The sequence below is a fragment of the Cephus cinctus genome, unplaced genomic scaffold (genome assembly GCF_000341935.2).
Source record: "Cephus cinctus unplaced genomic scaffold, Ccin1 Ccin1_scaffold0997, whole genome shotgun sequence".
NCBI classification, from domain to species: domain Eukaryota; kingdom Metazoa; phylum Arthropoda; class Insecta; order Hymenoptera; family Cephidae; genus Cephus; species Cephus cinctus.
In genome coordinates, this window is record NW_014333542.1 from 296,440 (window position 1) to 315,262 (window position 18,823).

The window sequence follows — 18,823 nt, forward strand, 5'->3', positions numbered from 1 at the left end:
TAAACGTACAACCTAAGGTACTTTGTTGGTATAGATATATGTCTTTCTTCTCTTCTACGTATACACGTAACACCTATTTCTCTAATTGATTACGCATTCGCGGTACCCGGCCTCCACATGCTACTCATTCGTTTACGTTTCCAGAAAAGTATTTGCGATCGTCACTTGGGTGTGAGGATTCCGCTCGCGAGAGAGACAGAGACGGGTGGATATCTCGTAGAGGCTGGAGCGAGAGAAAGAGGGAAAGAAGAGAGAAAAGAGAGCTCGAGCAGAAGGCAGCTGTGCTTTCCTTACGTAAAAAGCAAATGCCCTCGACGTCCCTCGTCTCCTGGAGCTCTCGCATATTTTTATCGTGACGAGACAGTTACGACGCTTGTTTTCTCCTTAATTGGTCGGTGGATTGTTTACTCATAACAGACGGCAGATAACGCTAAACTCTAACACCGATCTTATCGATGCACACGCCTGATCCAGCATCTTTGACTGGAATTATTGATTTTTATCACGTGGGAAGGCCAAGGCGCTTACTAGGGGCGAGGATAAAAGTCTGCGAGGATTCAAATGCAACCTCTTCGCAGCTCGTAGAATCCGGTGGGCTGTCAGGACTGAGAAGTCTGAGAGGAGAACAAGCGGGCCTTGAATAGCGGGAGCCGCGAGTGAGACTCCACGTATAAAATTAGCTTCCCGGCTGCCGGTATGCCGTATGCGTGAGAGGAGGCTGCACGCCGAGGTGGAGACGAATAAGAAATGTAGGAGGAGGAAGAGCAGGATGAAAGGGAAAAAAAAAGAGGAAATGGAAAACAAAACACAGGGTTGTTACCTCGCTGCGGTCGCGCGCATTTAAATCCACTACGTCTCACGTCCTCAGCGTTTCTCTTTGTGGAGTCAGCAACTCCTGAGGCTGCTGAGTCGAGAAGCTGGAGTGCACGAGGTGGACTTGGTATCGCTGCCAGTAACTTACCCAGTAAAAGCTGAAGACGTTGGGACAGTCCTGAGGTTTCTTCTTCTCTCTTGCTCTTCTGGAGCCATTGTTACCATTTGCACGGTTCAATTAAACTCCCATACCTTCTTGGCACAGAGTATCGCACCGGTGGTCTAAATCATCCTCTGCAGTTGACGGTCATTGGACCCGGTGCCAAGGTTCTCGGCCTAACCCACCATTTGAGGAAATCTTGAAATTCTGTTTATTTTCATATATTCGAAACCACTACCTCCAGAACGGATTCTGCTGTTTCTCCATGGCGGATGCATGTCTCGTTAACCAGTTTAAAGGGATGTTAACACTTTAACGTGGACGTAACTCTTTGACGCTTTACGAGGATGGAAAATTGATGGATTTACTGGAATCCATATGAGAAATGGGTACTAGGAAATGGGAAGTGTGATATAGGTATACGCGGGCTGGAGTTGATGTAGGTGCTGAGGTGAGACTGTTGCTATATGGAAAGGACAGGTGGGTGGCGACAGGGCCGGCTGAATGGGGTGCAATCGGGCCTCTGGACTAGATCGATAATGCATCTCTTCTTGGCAGGCGTGGTTGCTCTTAGTCATCGATCGATCGTTCGCCGGGGTGACTGGGTTCTCATGTCTGTCGCTTCTGCTGAGAGATTGCATCGATCAATTTCTTTTAGCTGAATCATTTTCGAGCACTTGTACCAACGTATACGCGCTTAATTGAAGTCATGTTGAGAATCCCTGTTTTTTTTTTATTTGCTCTCTCTCTCTGTCTCTCTCTTCCGTCTCTTCAATTCATCTGGGTAAGGGCAAATTCCTAGTCGGCTCTCTGCGGTTCATCAGGGATTTTTCCCTTGACGACAGACAGTACCCTGCACGTTCAGCAGGCACCACCCTGACCTGGAGTAAATCGATAGTGCATTCACTCCCGAGGAATAAACGAATCGTCTGGGATTCGTTGATTCTTTTTTTTTTTTTTTTTAATACTTTTTTAGTCCACGGTCTTTCGTCTTTTCACCGCTATCATATTTATGAGCGAGTGAGTTTGGTAGTGATTGGTGAACTTTATAGTGAAAGGTGTGCCGTTGTATTTTTTGTTTATAACACGATCAATCTAGATAACGTTTCACAGTGCTTCGTGCTGGATAAGACTGTATTAATTTTTATTCGAACGATTTAATATCGCGCGTTCTTGTCCGTTGAAATTATTCGCTAGCTTGTCTGATCGTCTTTGATGATCTTATTGGTAATTTTTTTTTGAATTTCTTTTCCAGAATCCAGTCAACATGTATTGATTCCTGAGGCGGATAATGTAGCGGATAGCGAGGACTCTGAGGACGAGTGGAATTATTATAAAGTCGACCCGAACAAGGAAAAGGATTCTGCTCCAGATCCTGTTAAGGAGAGTAGTGAACCTAAGGACGAAATAAAGGAGAGAGAGTATCCTGTGTCTCTTGAAGAAGATCAGGAAAGACTGCCTGAAAGGGAAATAGAATTTGGTGGATCCGGCGACATATTCGAGAAGGAAAAGGAAGCTGATTCGCCTGAGCTTATTGAAACCGATGTAAGTTTCTTCAATGTCATGGTATGTTTGTGTTCTGATTTTGGATTTTCAATATTATCAATAGATTTGCCCAGAGGAAACTTTACGAGAAGACTCTGCATCTACGCAGCAGCAGCATCAAGAAGCGCTGGACGAGATGGATTTCCAATTGAATCCAAATGCGGCTGAGTTCGTGCCGGTTTCACCTCCCAGACCTTTGCAGCAGAGGTTGAACATCGGGCCAGACTTCCCAGTGTCAGGATCGCCCTTGAAGAGGACACCCACGATGGATGATATCCCAGTGCCAAGTCAGGAGGAGTTCGAGGAGGAGATCTGCCGACGACCCAGCGAGGTCGAGGAGAAGGAACCATTGACTACGGAGAATCTACAGCGTACAGAGTTCACAGACTACCTCGTGGATAAGCAAAAGGCTTCGGGTGTTCCTGGTCCAGGTTTGGATGTGTCTGAGATATCCTCGACCAAGGCCGAATTCGGGGATGAATCGTCAACTAGCTTTATGACTGCCACAGACTTCCACAAGACTGGCGTTTCTGTTATGGACGATTCATTCGGCGGCTCCGAACGTCAGGAATATGATATCGCCCGCGACCCCATGGCCATGTCATTCACACCGGCTGATTTCGAAGCGGCTTTCGAGAAGAGTGTCGACCTCAATGCCGTTCACGATCTCCACGACGCCGACTTGGTTGGATGTCAGAATGGATTTGTTCCTGAAGATCGTCCTGTGGCACAATCACCAGACATTCATCTGGAGTTGGCTACTCTCATCACGCCAGAGACAGATCATCCCCCGCATACGGAACCCTTCCCGGATCCTCACACTGACAGTCTGCTAGACGTTTCGTCGCCAGCCGATCACCAGGAGGTTTTAGAGTCTACACTCATCGATGGAAAGGAATCTCGGACGCGAGATACATCGAAGATTCTCGATATCGAATTGGAGAGGCACTCGTCGACTGATCAGAACTTTGAGATGCAAGTAACGGAACAGACTTCAGAGTCAGGCGCTCCGGTGCCAGAGTCGGAGCTGTTTAAGCTAGAGGCTAGTCCGGTTCCTGATTTGAATCAGGATCTGGCGAAACCTCTTGGTAATGGTGTTGATTTCGATTTGCATCAGAATCCTTCTGAAAGTGCCGAAACTCCAGATATCATTACCATGGAGGCCCAGGAAGTGCCGGAGACACATCAGCAGGATATCATGGATATTCAGAGTCTAGTCTCATCCACTCAACAGGCTACACCCGTCTCACCTGGACCGGATACGGCAGAGACTGTATCTCCTCAACCATTGGAGCCTGAAATCTCCTCACCTATATCCCAGGATGAGCAGATTTGTACCTTACCACGAGAGGAGTCGTACTCATCTTACTTTAAGACTTCTCCACAACCTATCCCTGTAGCACCTTTCGTTACAGAGAGTCCAGAGTTGAAAGTCCAAAGTGAAGAGACTATTGAAAAACAGCATGTTGCTCCGGAAGTTGATGTCATGCAGAATCCTTTGGACTTGAACGTGCAATCAGTGTCTTCCGCAGACACTATCAAGTCGGAACTCGAAACCAGTGGTGATATTGATTTCGCAGAAAACTGGAATAAAAAATTCGAGACTATCCAGAATCCGTTCATGACGGAAACGTTCTCCTCGCCTCTAGCAGATGCTGTACCACAAGAAGCGCCTGTACAAGAATGTCCGTTCAAGATTAGCCAGCATGATTCGTCTAAAGAAGTACCTCCTCAGGAAATTGACAATAAAGTTACTCAATCAGAGGACCATCTCTTATTTTCTATTACTGCCGATAATAAGGGACCACAGGAAAATGGAATTCAGCAGATCGAAGTTGCCAAAGTAGATGAACTCACGCCCAAGCACGGTATTATTGATAGTAACTTTCACCATATCGAAACGCACAAGGAGGATATCTCGAGCAAGATATCTGGGCTGGACCTATCCGAGTCTCTACAAGAGTTCACCGGACTGGAAAAGGAATTGGAACCTGAACAGATCGAAATTGAAAAAGTAAACTCTCAACACGTATCGGTAGACGCGGCAGAGGAAGCCGTTGAGGAAGCAATTGTTCCAGAAGTTGCTGCAAAAGAAGCTGCCAAGCCGCTCGAACCAGTTGCACCGAGTGTACACGAGGAGAAGGTGATCGTAGAGGATGTACCAAAGGATACACCTAGTCCAGGAGCAATTCAAGAAATAGTAACAGTACCCAAGATACCCGAAGTGAATGTAGAGGTTCCAAAAGACACTCTACCGTCAGCAGCAGCGGAACCAGCTGAAGAAAAGTCCCAGGCAGGGACTGCGGTAGCAGCCGTAGCTGCAGCAGGAACGGCAGCAGCTGTGGCAGCGACTGCCGCGACACGTGGGACAAAGACAAGCAAGGCAAAACCAGCGCCAAAGGGTACCAAAGCTCCAGTAACCTCAAAACCTGCACTGAAGTCCAGCCCGACCTCGCCAGTAAAGAGTCTAACTCCCAAGACAACGAGCACTGCCGCCAAGAAGCCTCCACTAAGTACTGTCTCCCGTCCTAAGCAGCTGGACGCTAAATCGAGCCCATCCAGCACCGTGACTAAGACCGCACTATCACCCAAGCCAAACCCCCCGAAGGCAGCCTCGTCTCGTCTCAGTGCGACCGGGCCCAAACCGAAGACAGGGACAACCACCAAACCCCCGGCACCATCCACAGACAAGAAAGCGACACCCAACGGTGACGTGAAGCCACCTGCTAAACCTGCAGCTTCCAGACTGACCGGTAAGCCCGCGGCCAGCACCACGGCGACGAAGAGCACCCTAGTCAAATCATCAACGACTTCACGACCGATGTCTGGGACATGTGCCCCCAAGCCCAGACCCACGTCTGCTGCACCGGCGAGCAAACCACTAACCAAAGGTACCACCGGTACCACTTCAACCGCAGCAGCACGTCCAAAGACTGCTCCCACTACCAGCACTGTAACCAAGACACGTCTGTCCGCCACCAGCTCTCCGGTAACGGACAAACAGATTAAGGAAACAGCAAACAAACAGATTTCCTCAGCGCGCACCAGCTCCGTCTCCGCTACGAAAACTGCTCGCGCTACCGGGACTACCACCACGAGTAGCAGCACGAGCAGCACTACTATCAAACGTACGGCGGGCAAACCGACGACTGGATCGTCTCCGCCGGCAAGGAAACCGGCACCCATCACCAGACCCGGAGCCAAGTTCTCAGCGACCACGAAGCCGAGCACGAAGAGTTCTGTAACGGCTGGCAAGAGCACGACGACTCAGGTCATTCAGAATGGCGTCTCCGAGCTCCAGGAGTCGAAGACGACAGTGACGACCACGACAACGAGCAATAACATCGAAGAGGACGTTCCCAAGAAGGACGTCTCTCCCGTCGCTCCGCCGAGCGACAATCAGCTCATCATGGCCGCTGATTGAAGAGGCACCTTTTTCTTTTCGTCGAAGAGCGAAGGGCGCAAAGGGAAACTTCGTTGCCCGGAGGAATCTTAACGCGAGAACAAGAAAGTAAAAATGGGGAGGGATACGAAAATCCAAGGATTGTGCGATCGTTTGACGGGATAGGGACGGAGGAGGGATTTTTGAAGACAAAAATGAATTTAAAAAACGGAAAGCTTAAAGATAGGAAGAGTGTGAACGTTCCCCAGTCGTATACAGAGAATCTGATTATTAGCTTGCGCCAATGTATGTTGCACCAATAGTTTTCTTATGAGTTTTCAAAGTTTTGAAGAAAAAAAACAAAATGCAAAAAAAAAACAATGGTAATATCCGACGCATCCACAAGTAGTAGATAGGGAGAAACTAAATCATAAATTTCTATTATACTTACGTAATAATAAAAATAATATATATATATATTAAATAAAAGATCTATCTACCTGTAATAAGGGGAGAGAGAGCATACCTACTACAATACTATCGCTTGACTGCTTCGGTGTGCTGTGACAGATGCATTGGAACTTAACGTGAGATGAATAATGGGAGTGGATTTAAAGGAAAATGACAAAAAAAGAAATTGAAATTCTAATTATTAAACTTCGAGTACTTGGCATTGACCAGGAAGCAACGACAGTACCAAGATTTCGAATAATTTTCTTAGTGTGTATATAATCGGGCGTTATCCATTACGATAGTTGTCGAGTATTCGCTAAGGAAAACAAAAAAGAAGGAATTATTATTGGCTGGAGATCGATCTGGTGCTCATCCGTTTTTTCGTTTCTTAATTTTTTTTTTTTTTTATATTCTGACAGTTTCATTTGTTTTCTTACATGAAAAAAGAATCGCTCGACGCGACAAACCTGTAATTGTCATTCGGTTGACTTGAAATACAAGAAAATTCTTTTGCTTTCAAACTTAGTTGCCCTTACGAGGGTGCGTGTAGCGAAGGAGAAGTATGTACGATAAAGATTGAAGAAAAGGGAGGCGCGAATTGGTAAAAAAAAATAGAGGAAGGATAAAAAGTAAAAGGGAAAAAAAAACCGGACAAGAGTCGCCGGGTATTACTACTACCTTATTATTATAACCTAACAATGCTGAACGATTTTTTATTTTTTAATTTTATATGTGCATTATATAATTGATAATGTTTAAATAATCGTACTTTATAACTACCTATTTATTTCTTTCCTTTTTTTTCCTTCTTTTCTCCCTTTTTTGTTCCTATTTCTGAAGTTGAGTACATATACGGATTCGTCACCAACATATTATATACGTACGAACATCTACTGTACAGCACCTTTATGATTTAATGTGATAACTTTATTAATAAATAAATTCGAGCAGTATAAAAATATGAAGTAATAAAGTTTATATGGAAAAAAAAATGAAAAAACTGAAAATGACTCATGTGACTGCGTTTCATTGTGAAACTAACCTCCGTACGACGTTTAATCGTAATAAGGGAAATTCGTGTGAATTCGATTGAAGATTCGCGTGTAAGATTTTTGTAAATCTGAAAATGAAATGTCAAAAGTGTTTTGCCAACGTGCAATTGTCACGAGATGCATTGATTGAATCCTTTTTGAAAGTTGAAAAAAAAATTATTGCCCGTATCAGCCAAAGGGGTCTGCGGTTTGTTAGAATTTTCATAAGCTTTTGATCAACAGCCTGAACACAGGGTCAAAACAAAATGGAAATACGCATAAGAGAGAAAAAGCATTTTTATAATAAGTACGTTTCACGAGTTAGTGAGAACTGTAAAAATATTTGTCCCATCGCCATTAGAGCATTAACAGTGTAATAGAGGTTAAGTACTTAGTGGCTTTTATTCTTAAAAAATCATTTTGTATTAACATTTAACGCATGAGTCTTTCGACTCTTCTGCATAGGTCAGACGATTTGGGCTTTTGTCTTCTCAATGCATTTCAAATCCAATCGCTAATCAAATAAGGGTCCTGAAGTTCTTCATTCAATCCAGTCGGGAATCGTGCAGCCATCCGTTTCGTTGAGATCCGATCGATCGAGAAGAGGGGAAAAGAAATGATAGACGCGGAAGTCGATTAAGTTTAATGGAGGGACGAAAGAAAAAGTCAACAAATCGATTCGATCCAAATTGACCCTTTGGGGAATTTGATTGCCGTATTGAAACGTGCCGGGTCGGTTGGTTCACTTTAATCCATGTTCTTTGCGACATTAATTTGTTCCCCTTCTGTGCCTCCTCTCCCTCCCCCCGACCATTGAGTAATAATTATTGTCTGCCATTGTGATTCCAGTGCGAATTTTCAAGAATGTGTTATAAATCCAACGTGAAATGAATTTCGTATCGAGGTTTATCTTTATTGACTATTAATTAAATAAAATAATAATTAACATCCTTACTCAATTGTATCTGAATAGCATTTAATTGGTTTATCTCCTGTTTAAGAAGAAAATTTGTATTTTATTTTTTATAAAAACCAGGTATTCCTTGGCTAATAGAATGATTTACTTAGACCGTAGTAATTTGAAAAATATTTATTCAATCATATATAATAGTAAAAAATAATAATTAAACAGTCGATTTTTCTTGTACCAGACATTTAGATCCTCTTGTACTTGCGGATTCCGACGATCGGTGTCTTGTCGCCAGACATACGCTAAAATTTACCACAATCATAAATGACAAATCTTTAAGTTTATTTATCTGCAACGAGCTCAATTTTTTCTATTATATAAAATAATAGATACGATAAATGCCCATGCAATTGGATTGAAGAATTATAATTTAGCAATTTACGACCATCGACTTCAACATGACAATGTAATTATGTGAAATTAATTATATCTCTGGTTATCTATTTGCGATAATCAAGCGGGTTCTAAATTAATAGTATATCAAAAAACTTACCACTGTTATACCATCATCACTGAATTGATAAGCCCGGATGGTTTTGGTACCCCCTTCTGTCTCGGATTCGAAGATGAAGTTATCACCTTCCTTTTTGACGACGCTCTGAATAAAAGAAGATCAGAGAAAAGTCAAATTTTCAGTCCAAATCCCAGGTACAGTTCATTAAAAATATTATTTTTAGGAATTAAAACTTTTCTCAAAATCAGGGAAGACGCAAGTACCTTTAAGGTCAATCCATGGGGAAAAACTTCGTCGAAGGGTTCGTTCAGCTTGAATTTGGTGACAGATGACTTTCCTTCATTGTTAACATCCATGATCCACTCGCCGTCGTTTTCCTTGATTTCAATGACAGGTTTGCTCTTGGCAAAGACTTCAGCCTTGGAAAGGTCATCACCGGTTCCATAAGCCTTCAGGTATTCTACAAAATTCTCGTCTGCGACGTGTTGGTACTTTCCGGTAATTTGCACCATCTTCACTGATAAATTTTTTATATGGAACTTTGAAGGCTTCCTACTTTACGCTTGACTACGACAGTCGCTTAGCAAGTGACTTGGTAACTGATACCATCCTGTCGTAGGCCTGCAGCTTTTATACGGATCAGCGGTGGTCGATTGTGAAGTGTCGTTATCTCGAAGAGACCGCTGTTGATCCTTAGATTATATTATCGCTAGAGGGATTAGACCCTGTTCTGTGTAAACTAAATAAACCGAATCATAGTAATGAGATGGGAAGTGCAACAATGGGATTTCATCGTATCAGCCTTTTATACCTTAACTCTCCAGTAGTCAAATCGCGAACGCATGAATCCTTTTTCTTTAATAATTTTATGACTCATAAAATCACAAACCTCAAAAACTCATTTATAGGAACGCAGACTGCGACCAACGATGCTCGAACATTGGCTCCCGGAGGGTTAATTAACTATATATAATTAGATCTGCGTTACTGAAGAAAGTTCGATCAATCTATAAGAAAACGTATGAAAGATTTATTTGAATCGGCGCGTTCCTTCCTTATGGTATATAGCGTATATAGTAGAAGGGACTCGTCTTATAATAGCTCGAAGGGTACCGAAACTCTGACATATAGGAGTCTGCATTGACAGTGAATTGGCAGTGATGAACATGCATCAAAGGCCTAGACAGTAGTGAGGCTCACGTGATCTTGCTTTGATTCAACATTGAATGAACTTTATTCTTGCAAAGAAGCTACAGTCTGCAATCTTTGGACAGTAGTGGTGACCACCGACGATCACCGACGATTCAATTAACGACAAGTGACCCATTATAGTTTCTTACTCTATAGTGTGGCATCTTATTCGATAAGTGCATACTTCTCTATTGCATCAAGCATATATTCAGGAGTTACTGAGAAACAATCAAATGTTCAATACAATTATGCCGTTGATATAATCTCTACGTTCCTTTTCTAACTCATGATTACTGTACAGAGTCTTGACGATCTGCCTGTTGTCACCACCCGATTGTGTCTCTACTTAACATTACATTTGACCAAGATTCTCTTGATATTTGGACTCACAGATTTGACAGATAGCTGAACACTAGTCTTTTTGTCTTCGTCATGTTTATTACAAGCTTGTCGCGCCCTGAAAAAAACTAAGATGCTATCCTATTAATATAGGTATACAGTGAAAGATGTATCAGTTATTAACAGATTGTATTTTACCATTTTAAACCTTTGCAGAATGCGTTTACTTATGATGACTGCTGTTGCCATGGAGGGATTTCATAGTGATCACATGTGGTTATGAATTTAAAGACAACTTCTGAGATTAAGGAATGATAAAACATGAGAAATTGCTTTGACACTTGTACCTGTGACACATCGGCTGAGTAATCTTGTTCGTCTTTGCATGATGACAAGGCAATATAATTTATAACTGAAAGTTTGGAGTTGATCTATCTTGAAGAAATTATTAAACAGATATAGACTTATAGACATTATCAAGAACTGTACTCCCAAGTAATCTAGATGTGAACCTCACCTGTGCGTACCTCTGTGTTATGTAATATTTTTCTGAAGATTAAAATAATCTATTGATATTACTCGAACCCATTGGACCCTAGAGTCCAATGGATTGTTCTCCTTCTTTTTTAGACTGTTTACATTCTGGATTACTAAATATATCTATAAATTGGACATATCCACTCAACCCCATAGTAACTATCTAGGATTAATCTTTAATGCTTGACTTCTTTATTTATGGATAAGCTCTTGATAAATGTATCCACAAGATACTTTTAGGATACCCCACGTGCTTTTACAACATGTACTACATATAATACTATTACTGCAGGACTATTTAACGGAATACAATATACACTTATAATTACAATAACAACAGCTTTATTTACGACGATTTTTAAGTACATGAATACCTTTGGCATTCGTAGAAGTGTCATAACGAACTTCTTTTTTAATGCAGTCAGTCGCTACACTCAAATACAAATGTTCATTGCAAATACCGAGATTTCTATTTCCCACTAGAATACCATTCCCAATATTAAAAAAGAGAAAATTTAACTAATATCGGAGTGCCTTTCAAGCCCTGGTGAAGCAGACTGCAATGTTTGCAGAACCTTGATAAGTTAACATCTTGCTGACCGGCGCTTTCGAACCAACACTGTTCCGTGTGTGCTAGGGCTTTCGAGTCGTTCGGCCACAGCACAGCAGTGACTGGTGAGCAAGGTGTTAAAATTTCTAGACATAGCTCCCAATCCTGAAGTCACGTGTAACCATATGAATAATACAACTGCGGAAACTTCAACATTATAATTGAAGTAATAATAGAAAAAATAAAAATCATTCGCAGATTATATCACAAATTGGGATACAAGTCTGAAACTAAATTACGTGTTCTCATGTAATTAAAACTTGACTCGCTTTTTATGAATTACATTGAATCTGAGTCTTGTGTACAATGTATGCATCTAATAATCATGAAATAATAAATAAGCTATAACGTTATTAGCTATCTTTAATAATTTAATAAGCTTCTACTCTATTCTTAATAAATTAGACGGGTCACAATCTGAATTGTCGAATGAATTTAACTCAGTGTAGACGGCAGGTAAATTGTACATGATATTAAGTACGTCTGGTAGTTTGTATTGATAGCTTTTCTGTGATTGGCTTAGGCTATAGCTTACACAGACAAAATAGTAATGGTATGAAAGCTGCGATAGCTACAAAAACTGGTAACATCACCGAAGAGTCATCAATGGAATATGGATCTGGTGTTCGTGGGCCACTGGTATGCCTGCTACGGACAGTTGTTTCCTCCTCATCCTCCTGCATACTGTGATACTCTTCTGGTTCCTGAGGTATTGGCCCCAACTGTGGAACATCTGTATACCATATTTAGAAATAATTAACAAATGTTTTTATGTAAGTAGATTCTTAATTGCTTACATCATCACAGATGGTCTGCAAAATTATCTAGGTCAGATATTTACCTTCGATCTTTCCTTTCACTACAGCAATGGCATTTACTTTTGGATTATCCCGATACCCCTGAAACATACATTAATTGTATATAGATATTTTTCAAGCATATTGGAACCACAAGATACTTTACCTTTATAAATTCTACTCTTATTTTACCGCCGAGTATATCAGACTCTTCGTCGTTGTATATTAGTTTTCCTTTTTGTACTTGAAATGGAATGTACTCATCGTGTGCTATTCCACGACCAACTTTTTCAAAGATATCCAAATCCGTGACTACGGTATGATCTCCATTAAGTACAACATCGAATACCTGTTAACGAAAGATAGAAAAACAGTAGTGTAGACGATTTTACACAGTGCAAAGAGATACAAAAATATGTGCAGCATACCTTCATATTCGGTGAGTTAAAATAAACTTCACAGAATTTTAGTATCATCACGTACTGGCCATCCTCACTTATTGGTATATCATAACCAAATGTACTATGGTGATAACGTTCGGTCTGATACAAAATCTGATCCACAGCATTGACCCGACCAATAATAAGTTGCTTCCCATAGTCCGATGCAGTTCCAACTTTGCCAAATAAAGGATCTTTCATGTACTGCATACCATAACTATCTGTATGCGCCTCACCACCAGCATTTATAGCATAAATAACTTCCAGACAGTCTGCTGATGGTAGACACGAACCAAGGAATAAAATAAGCAATGTAAATAAATAAAATGACCATCGTTGAGTATTCATCTTGAGAGTGGACATATCAGTCAATCCTTTGGAAATTCAGCTCTTCTGGATTCTTGTCAATTTCATAACTCGTTGTTGCCGTACCAGTCGGGAATAAGAGGTTAGACAATTTATTAAACATTTAACACTCACGCTACAACATTTATGGCCAGTGAACATTCGAACCTTTTACTTCGATAGAGAATTACAACATTTGACTATAATTCTTTATTAAGTGTCTTATGACACGACAAGAGCTTATTACACGTAGAACAGCTCTAAACCGTAGCTCACTTTGAATTCAATAAAACGATACGTGTCCAATCTAAGATAAGAGCATGGCGGTTTCGATAAGAAAACTTAAAATAACCTCATAACTAGCCCACAAATATATATTACGCAAATATTGGTTTTTGACTATTCCTAAAATATCGCAAGAATCGAACTCCAAGATAAGTTATTGAAATTTTACGTTTTAAAAATATTTCAAATTCTATTCCATCAGTCGTACATATTTCGAATCTATTTTTTTCCAAAAACCAACATTTATTATTATCATTTTAAATAACTAATCATTCCCATATACTTTTTATGAAATATAAAGTTCATTTGGACTTTTCTCAAAATATCTTTTTTCACGAATTTTATTGGCAGGTGTGTAATGCGCGAATTTCCAGCGTGTGAACTAAGCTTTGACCGGAATCAATAACCGCTGTTCCCACCGTTTCAAGGTTGCGATTAAAATTGATGTTAGCACAGAACATCTATTAATAAAATGTCACGATCCGCTACAGCCTTGGGCCACGAAGGGTTTCCTTTTTCGATGATTCCCGAAAATGAGCCATTTTCTGTGCTTCGGTGAAATCTTCTTTCAACAATTGAGTCATCCATGACCAGAATTGAACTTTTTCTTATGACCAACGCATAACTGATGTTTAACGTCAATGAAGTTCTGCGAATTCCAGTTTAGATTACGCGATGCAAATTCTCAATTTCATCATATATTCTCTCTCGTGATGAGAATCCATAGCAGCGACACGTACGCTGCAAACTGCAACTTGATAACAATTTCATATCTTATTGTTAAGATGTATTATCGAAATTAATCCTTATTCCAACCTTAACAATTAATTCACGCGCTTGTTTATCACTGTGAAGAGCGATTTCAATTAATTCTAAAATTAACTTCAACCGTTAGCATCTTTTGCCAGAAATTAGAAATATTGTTCTATTTGTGTGTGTCATCGAAATAAATACAAACGGACTTAAAACTGTGCCATGTCTCCGAAATAACTTTTCAAAGCTCTAAGAGGTCTCAGACATTGGTCTCCTTAATTTCTTCCGCTTGAAAACTGTTTTCTGTTTCTTCCAAATCTTTCAAGGAATTAGTAGTGCCATCGTGCCATTGCCATTTCCGTTAATGGTATGGTCGTAGGAGCTCAAAAAGGCCTTACCAAGGCGCAGATGGCTTTCTCAGCTTGATTTTGAATACAGTCTTCTTTGTGTACGGTCCAAGGATATCCTTGCACAGTTCAGGGACCGTTACAACCAGTTATAGCATACCTGACTTTGGTTCTCCTCGATCCTCCTATTTCTGTTAGCTCTAAAGAACTCAACAGCTGCCACGATTTTTTTTCAAGGCAAAGAAAAATTTTGATCTTACTAAATCATTACGAACTTGAAACGGTATTTGATTTCTGAAAGGAAACGTACGAATTAGGCACGAAATTGGATCGCACGTTGACCCAACTACATATTCATAGCTCTGCCATCTATGATATCTGCACTGTAGATATAGAATGTATATACAATTATACACATATGTGTATCCATAATATCTCTCGGGCGTTTCCTGCTTCGGGTTATACATATATGTATAATCATTCATTTACCAAAATGTTCATGGCACTTCGAGACGCTGACTCATCTCAAAGCGAACATTTGGCATTTTGCGAAATTCGTATCACGATAATTTATATCAATATCGATATTCAAAATATAGTTAATTATTGGGAATATGCATTAATGGATTAATATATATTCGTGCACATTTTAACATATAATCCTCGCGAAAATGAAGACCAAAGATTACACGTGGCCCATTCGTGAAATATCAACGTCTATCGTTAACACATTACGCATTCGTTTAACGACGAAAATCACATTAGACACATAAGTAAAAAGTAACCTTTATTACTTTCCCAAAACGTACATAAATGTGTAGAAAGGATGACTCCCCGATCAAAACTTAAACATGACTCATGATAACGCCTTTTATGTACGTTACTACAGATTACTCAGTCTCTCTATTCGCAATCTTAATCTATCAGTTTAAAATTTATTTCTAATAATTAATCAATCATTTCGATTATTCATTTTAGTACGTAGCCGTATAAGCGTGCGTTATTCGATACTATAGAGAAATAATATATCGTAAAGAAAGGATATACCTTGTGAGAAAGAATCATCAGATAATCAGATAACATCAGATTAATAGATATGATAGTTCGTTCTAGAAATAAGGAACTCCATCTTTTCTTCTTGGTTTCTTGCTTCCTGCCACTTCCTGTCTAGTCACGTTTTATTTTGAGCGGACTCGATTTTATTTCTTTAGATGGAGAGATTTACTGCGATTATCTATATTATAATAATAGAATACGTATGAGAATATATGCAACAATAATTGCACTCATGCAATAGAGTTAATAGGAAATAAATTAATGTACTGACTAGTATAGTGAAAAAATTCGATTGAATATGGACGAAGTGGGGATGAAGGAAGCTCTGCCATTGGTTAGGAATGTTCTCTAGGCGGGAAGAACATTCCAGAAGCGTCCTTTCCGCAAATAATATATACGGGCGAGGTTGAGCAGCGCTCACTCACGTTGCGAATCGTTGTACGGAAAAGTTCTTCGTGTTCATTCTTCTCAAGTAACTAACTATATAAAATAGGTATGTGCACGCGTTAATAGATATCACAGAGAGTCGTTAATTGCTTTAAAGATTAATAATATCGTATTAATTTCCTTCATGTAAATTGTGTAAACGCGTGTGCCTACATTTTACAAGAAATTAACGAATTTTCAGAAAGAAGCCATGGCTAAAGCACCCGCTGTCGGTATTGATCTTGGAACAACCTACTCCTGTGTTGGTGTATTCCAGCATGGAAAGGTCGAAATTATTGCTAACGACCAGGGTAATCGCACCACTCCCAGTTATGTGGCCTTTACCGATACCGAGCGTCTCATCGGAGATGCTGCCAAGAATCAGGTTGCGATGAACCCTAACAACACTATTTTCGGTATGAATCTTATTTTATGTTACTCAGTCCTTTACTTGTGTTTCCTCTGCTACATGGGGAATAAAAATCAATGTCTTGTTTCTCGGTCGCAGTAGGGGTGGGGGGTAGATGGACGGTTTGCCGCATAAAATTTGTGGTAGGATGAAATTAATTTTTGAAGGCAGAAGTGATGTTGCCGTTTATATAGTTTCTTTTATCTTGTCCTATTTATATAAGATAAATCTCAGTGAGTCAATTATGGAGGTCACGTTGAATTCAGAGCCTTGCCTGTCTCTCCCTCTCTTGCCTTTTCTTGGTGTCCTTAAGCTACATGACTTTGCAAATACAGAGATTGTTTTATTATTATTTTTTTTTACAATTTGTGAATATCTTTATAGATGCCAAGAGGTTGATTGGACGTCGTTTCGAAGATGCCACTGTTCAAGCTGATATGAAACACTGGCCATTCACTGTCGTTAGTGATGGTGGAAAGCCAAAGATCGAAGTACAGTACAAAGGAGAGACGAAGACTTTCTTCCCAGAAGAAGTGAGTTCAATGGTCTTGGTGAAGATGAAGGAAACTGCTGAGGCATATCTCGGCAAGACCGTCACCAACGCTGTGATCACTGTACCCGCCTACTTCAACGACTCGCAGCGTCAGGCAACCAAAGACTCTGGTACCATCTCAGGCCTGAACGTATTGCGAATCATCAATGAACCCACTGCCGCTGCTATTGCCTATGGTCTTGACAAGAAGGCTGCTGGCGAGCGTAATGTTCTCATCTTCGATCTTGGCGGTGGTACCTTTGACGTATCCATCCTGACCATCGAGGATGGTATCTTCGAAGTCAAGTCTACTGCTGGTGACACTCATCTTGGTGGTGAAGACTTTGACAACCGAATGGTTAACCACTTCGTCCAAGAGTTCAAACGCAAGTACAAAAAGGACCTCACCTCCAACAAGCGTGCTCTACGTCGTCTGAGAACCGCCTGTGAGCGCGCGAAGCGTACCCTCTCCTCGTCTACCCAGGCGAGCATCGAAATCGATTCTCTCTATGAGGGTATCGATTTCTACACTTCAATCACCAGGGCTCGTTTTGAAGAATTGTGTGCCGACCTATTCCGTGGCACACTTGAACCCGTGGAGAAGTCCCTGCGAGATGCCAAGATGGACAAATCTGCCATCCACGACATCGTACTCGTCGGTGGATCTACTCGTATTCCCAAGATCCAGAAGCTCCTTCAGGACTTCTTCAACGGCAAGGAGCTGAACAAATCCATCAACCCCGACGAGGCTGTTGCCTACGGCGCTGCCGTTCAAGCTGCCATTCTTCACGGAGACAAGTCCGAGGAAGTGCAGGATCTTCTCCTTCTCGACGTCACTCCTTTGTCTCTTGGTATCGAAACTGCCGGCGGTGTTATGACTGCCCTCATCAAACGAAACACCACAATCCCAACCAAGCAGACTCAGACGTTTACGACCTACGCTGACAATCAGCCCGGTGTATTGATCCAGGTCTACGAGGGAGAACGTGCTATGACCAAGGACAACAATCTTCTTGGAAAATTCGAACTTAGTGGAATTCCCCCTGCACCACGAGGTGTTCCCCAAATCGAAGTCACCTTCGACATCGACGCCAACGGTATCTTGAACGTCTCTGCCGTTGACAAGTCTACTGGTAAGGAGAACAAGATCACCATCACCAATGACAAGGGACGTCTTAGTAAGGAGGACATTGAGAGAATGGTCAATGAGGCTGAGAGATATCGTAGCGAAGACGAGAAGCAGAAGGAAACTATTTCAGCTAAGAATGGTCTCGAATCTTACTGCTTCAACATGAAGAGCACAGTGGAGGATGAGAAACTTAAGGATAAGCTGAGCGCCAGTGACAAGCAAGTTGTCCTGGACAAATGCAATGACATCATCAAGTGGCTCGATGCCAATCAGCTAGCTGATAAGGAAGAGTACGAACATAAGCAAAAAGAACTTGAAGCCATTTGCAACCCCATCGTAACGAAGCTGTACCAGGGCGCTGGTGGCATGCCTGGAGGTATGCCCGGTGGCTTCCCAGGAGCCGGTGGTGCTGCTCCAGGAGCTGGAGCTCCTGGTAGTGGTGGAGCATCCGGACCTACCATTGAGGAAGTCGATTAAACTAATTCTCATTCCATCCGATCACTGCCTCCCTATAATTCCTTCGCAAGTAACGGAAAATAAAACAACATAGGAGAATTACTTAATGCATTTTCAATAATCCCTCAACTTCTATTACCTTACTCTCAATCTCGAATATTATAAAGATAATTGGAAAAATGTTTAAATAATCGTCTTTGAAATCTTGTTCCATCATAGAAATTGCGTTTAATTCTTTGTCCTTGTAATCTAAAGGTCTAATGTGACGCTTATAATGAATTTACAGACCTATTGATTACGATATAGATGTAGCTAAGTATTTTAATATGATGCAGTATGCATGTGCATAAAATATTCTACATT

The 18,823-nt window shown here is 41.1% G+C and overlaps 4 protein-coding genes across 7 annotated transcripts in view; 2 read left to right on the forward strand and 2 right to left on the reverse strand.

Annotated features, from left to right (window-relative positions):
• The window catches only part of LOC107271518 (mucin-17), a 36,956-nt gene extending 29,642 nt beyond the window's left edge, over positions 1-7,314 (forward strand). For 3 of the 4 annotated variants that reach the window (XM_025088820.1, XM_025088821.1, XM_015747632.1), the window contains 2 exons: positions 2,229-2,518; positions 2,583-7,314. In XM_025088820.1, coding sequence (XP_024944588.1) covers positions 2,229-2,518; positions 2,583-5,942 — 3,650 coding nt within the window. In that variant the 3' untranslated portion in view covers positions 5,943-7,314. The remainder of the gene's footprint in view (positions 1-2,228; positions 2,519-2,582) is intronic. The other variant, XM_015747631.2, reaches the window with a different exon arrangement.
• Positions 7,315-8,459: 1,145 nt separating this feature from the next.
• Positions 8,460-9,433, reverse strand: LOC107271526 (fatty acid-binding protein). The gene is made up of 3 exons (XM_015747644.2): positions 9,072-9,433; positions 8,848-8,952; positions 8,460-8,596 (listed from the first exon to the last, which is right to left on the reverse strand). Exons 1-3 carry the CDS (start codon positions 9,318-9,320, stop codon positions 8,540-8,542), a joined length of 411 nt encoding a protein of 136 aa, XP_015603130.1. The 5' UTR covers positions 9,321-9,433; the 3' UTR covers positions 8,460-8,539.
• Positions 9,434-11,200: 1,767 nt separating this feature from the next.
• On the reverse strand, positions 11,201-15,692 carry LOC107271521 (malectin-A). Its single transcript, XM_015747638.2, has 6 exons — positions 15,500-15,692; positions 14,613-14,746; positions 12,711-14,106; positions 12,449-12,631; positions 12,327-12,384; positions 11,201-12,218 (listed from the first exon to the last, which is right to left on the reverse strand). The coding sequence occupies exons 3-6, from the start codon at positions 13,083-13,085 to the stop codon at positions 12,010-12,012; spliced, it is 825 nt and encodes a 274-aa protein (XP_015603124.1). The 5' UTR covers positions 13,086-14,106; positions 14,613-14,746; positions 15,500-15,692; the 3' UTR covers positions 11,201-12,009.
• A 148-nt stretch (positions 15,693-15,840) lies between these two features.
• LOC107271520 (heat shock 70 kDa protein cognate 4) lies at positions 15,841-18,562 on the forward strand. The gene is made up of 3 exons (XM_015747637.2): positions 15,841-16,001; positions 16,137-16,350; positions 16,728-18,562. The coding sequence occupies exons 2-3, from the start codon at positions 16,146-16,148 to the stop codon at positions 18,479-18,481; spliced, it is 1,959 nt and encodes a 652-aa protein (XP_015603123.1). The 5' UTR covers positions 15,841-16,001; positions 16,137-16,145; the 3' UTR covers positions 18,482-18,562.
• The last annotated feature ends 261 nt before the right edge of the window (positions 18,563-18,823 follow it).

Excerpts from the sequence above, each read along its gene's own strand:
- LOC107271526 (XM_015747644.2), bottom strand. The coding sequence starts at position 9,320 with ATGGTGCAAATTACCGGAAAGTACCAACACGTCGCAGACGAGAATTTT. Across the intron at positions 8,953-9,071 it reads CCCATGGATTGACCTTAAAG|AGCGTCGTCAAAAAGGAAGG; the intron begins GTACTTGCGTCT and ends TCTTTTATTCAG. Across the intron at positions 8,597-8,847 it reads GTGATGATGGTATAACAGTG|CGTATGTCTGGCGACAAGAC; the intron begins GTAAGTTTTTTG and ends GGTAAATTTTAG.
- LOC107271521 (XM_015747638.2), bottom strand. The coding sequence starts at position 13,085 with ATGTCCACTCTCAAGATGAATACTCAACGATGGTCATTTTATTTATTT. Across the intron at positions 12,632-12,710 it reads TTAACTCACCGAATATGAAG|GTATTCGATGTTGTACTTAA; the intron begins GTATGCTGCACA and ends TTTCGTTAACAG. Across the intron at positions 12,385-12,448 it reads TAAGAGTAGAATTTATAAAG|GGGTATCGGGATAATCCAAA; the intron begins GTAAAGTATCTT and ends TGTATGTTTCAG.
- LOC107271520 (XM_015747637.2), top strand. The coding sequence starts at position 16,146 with ATGGCTAAAGCACCCGCTGTCGGTATTGATCTTGGAACAACCTACTCC. Across the intron at positions 16,351-16,727 it reads CCCTAACAACACTATTTTCG|ATGCCAAGAGGTTGATTGGA; the intron begins GTATGAATCTTA and ends ATATCTTTATAG.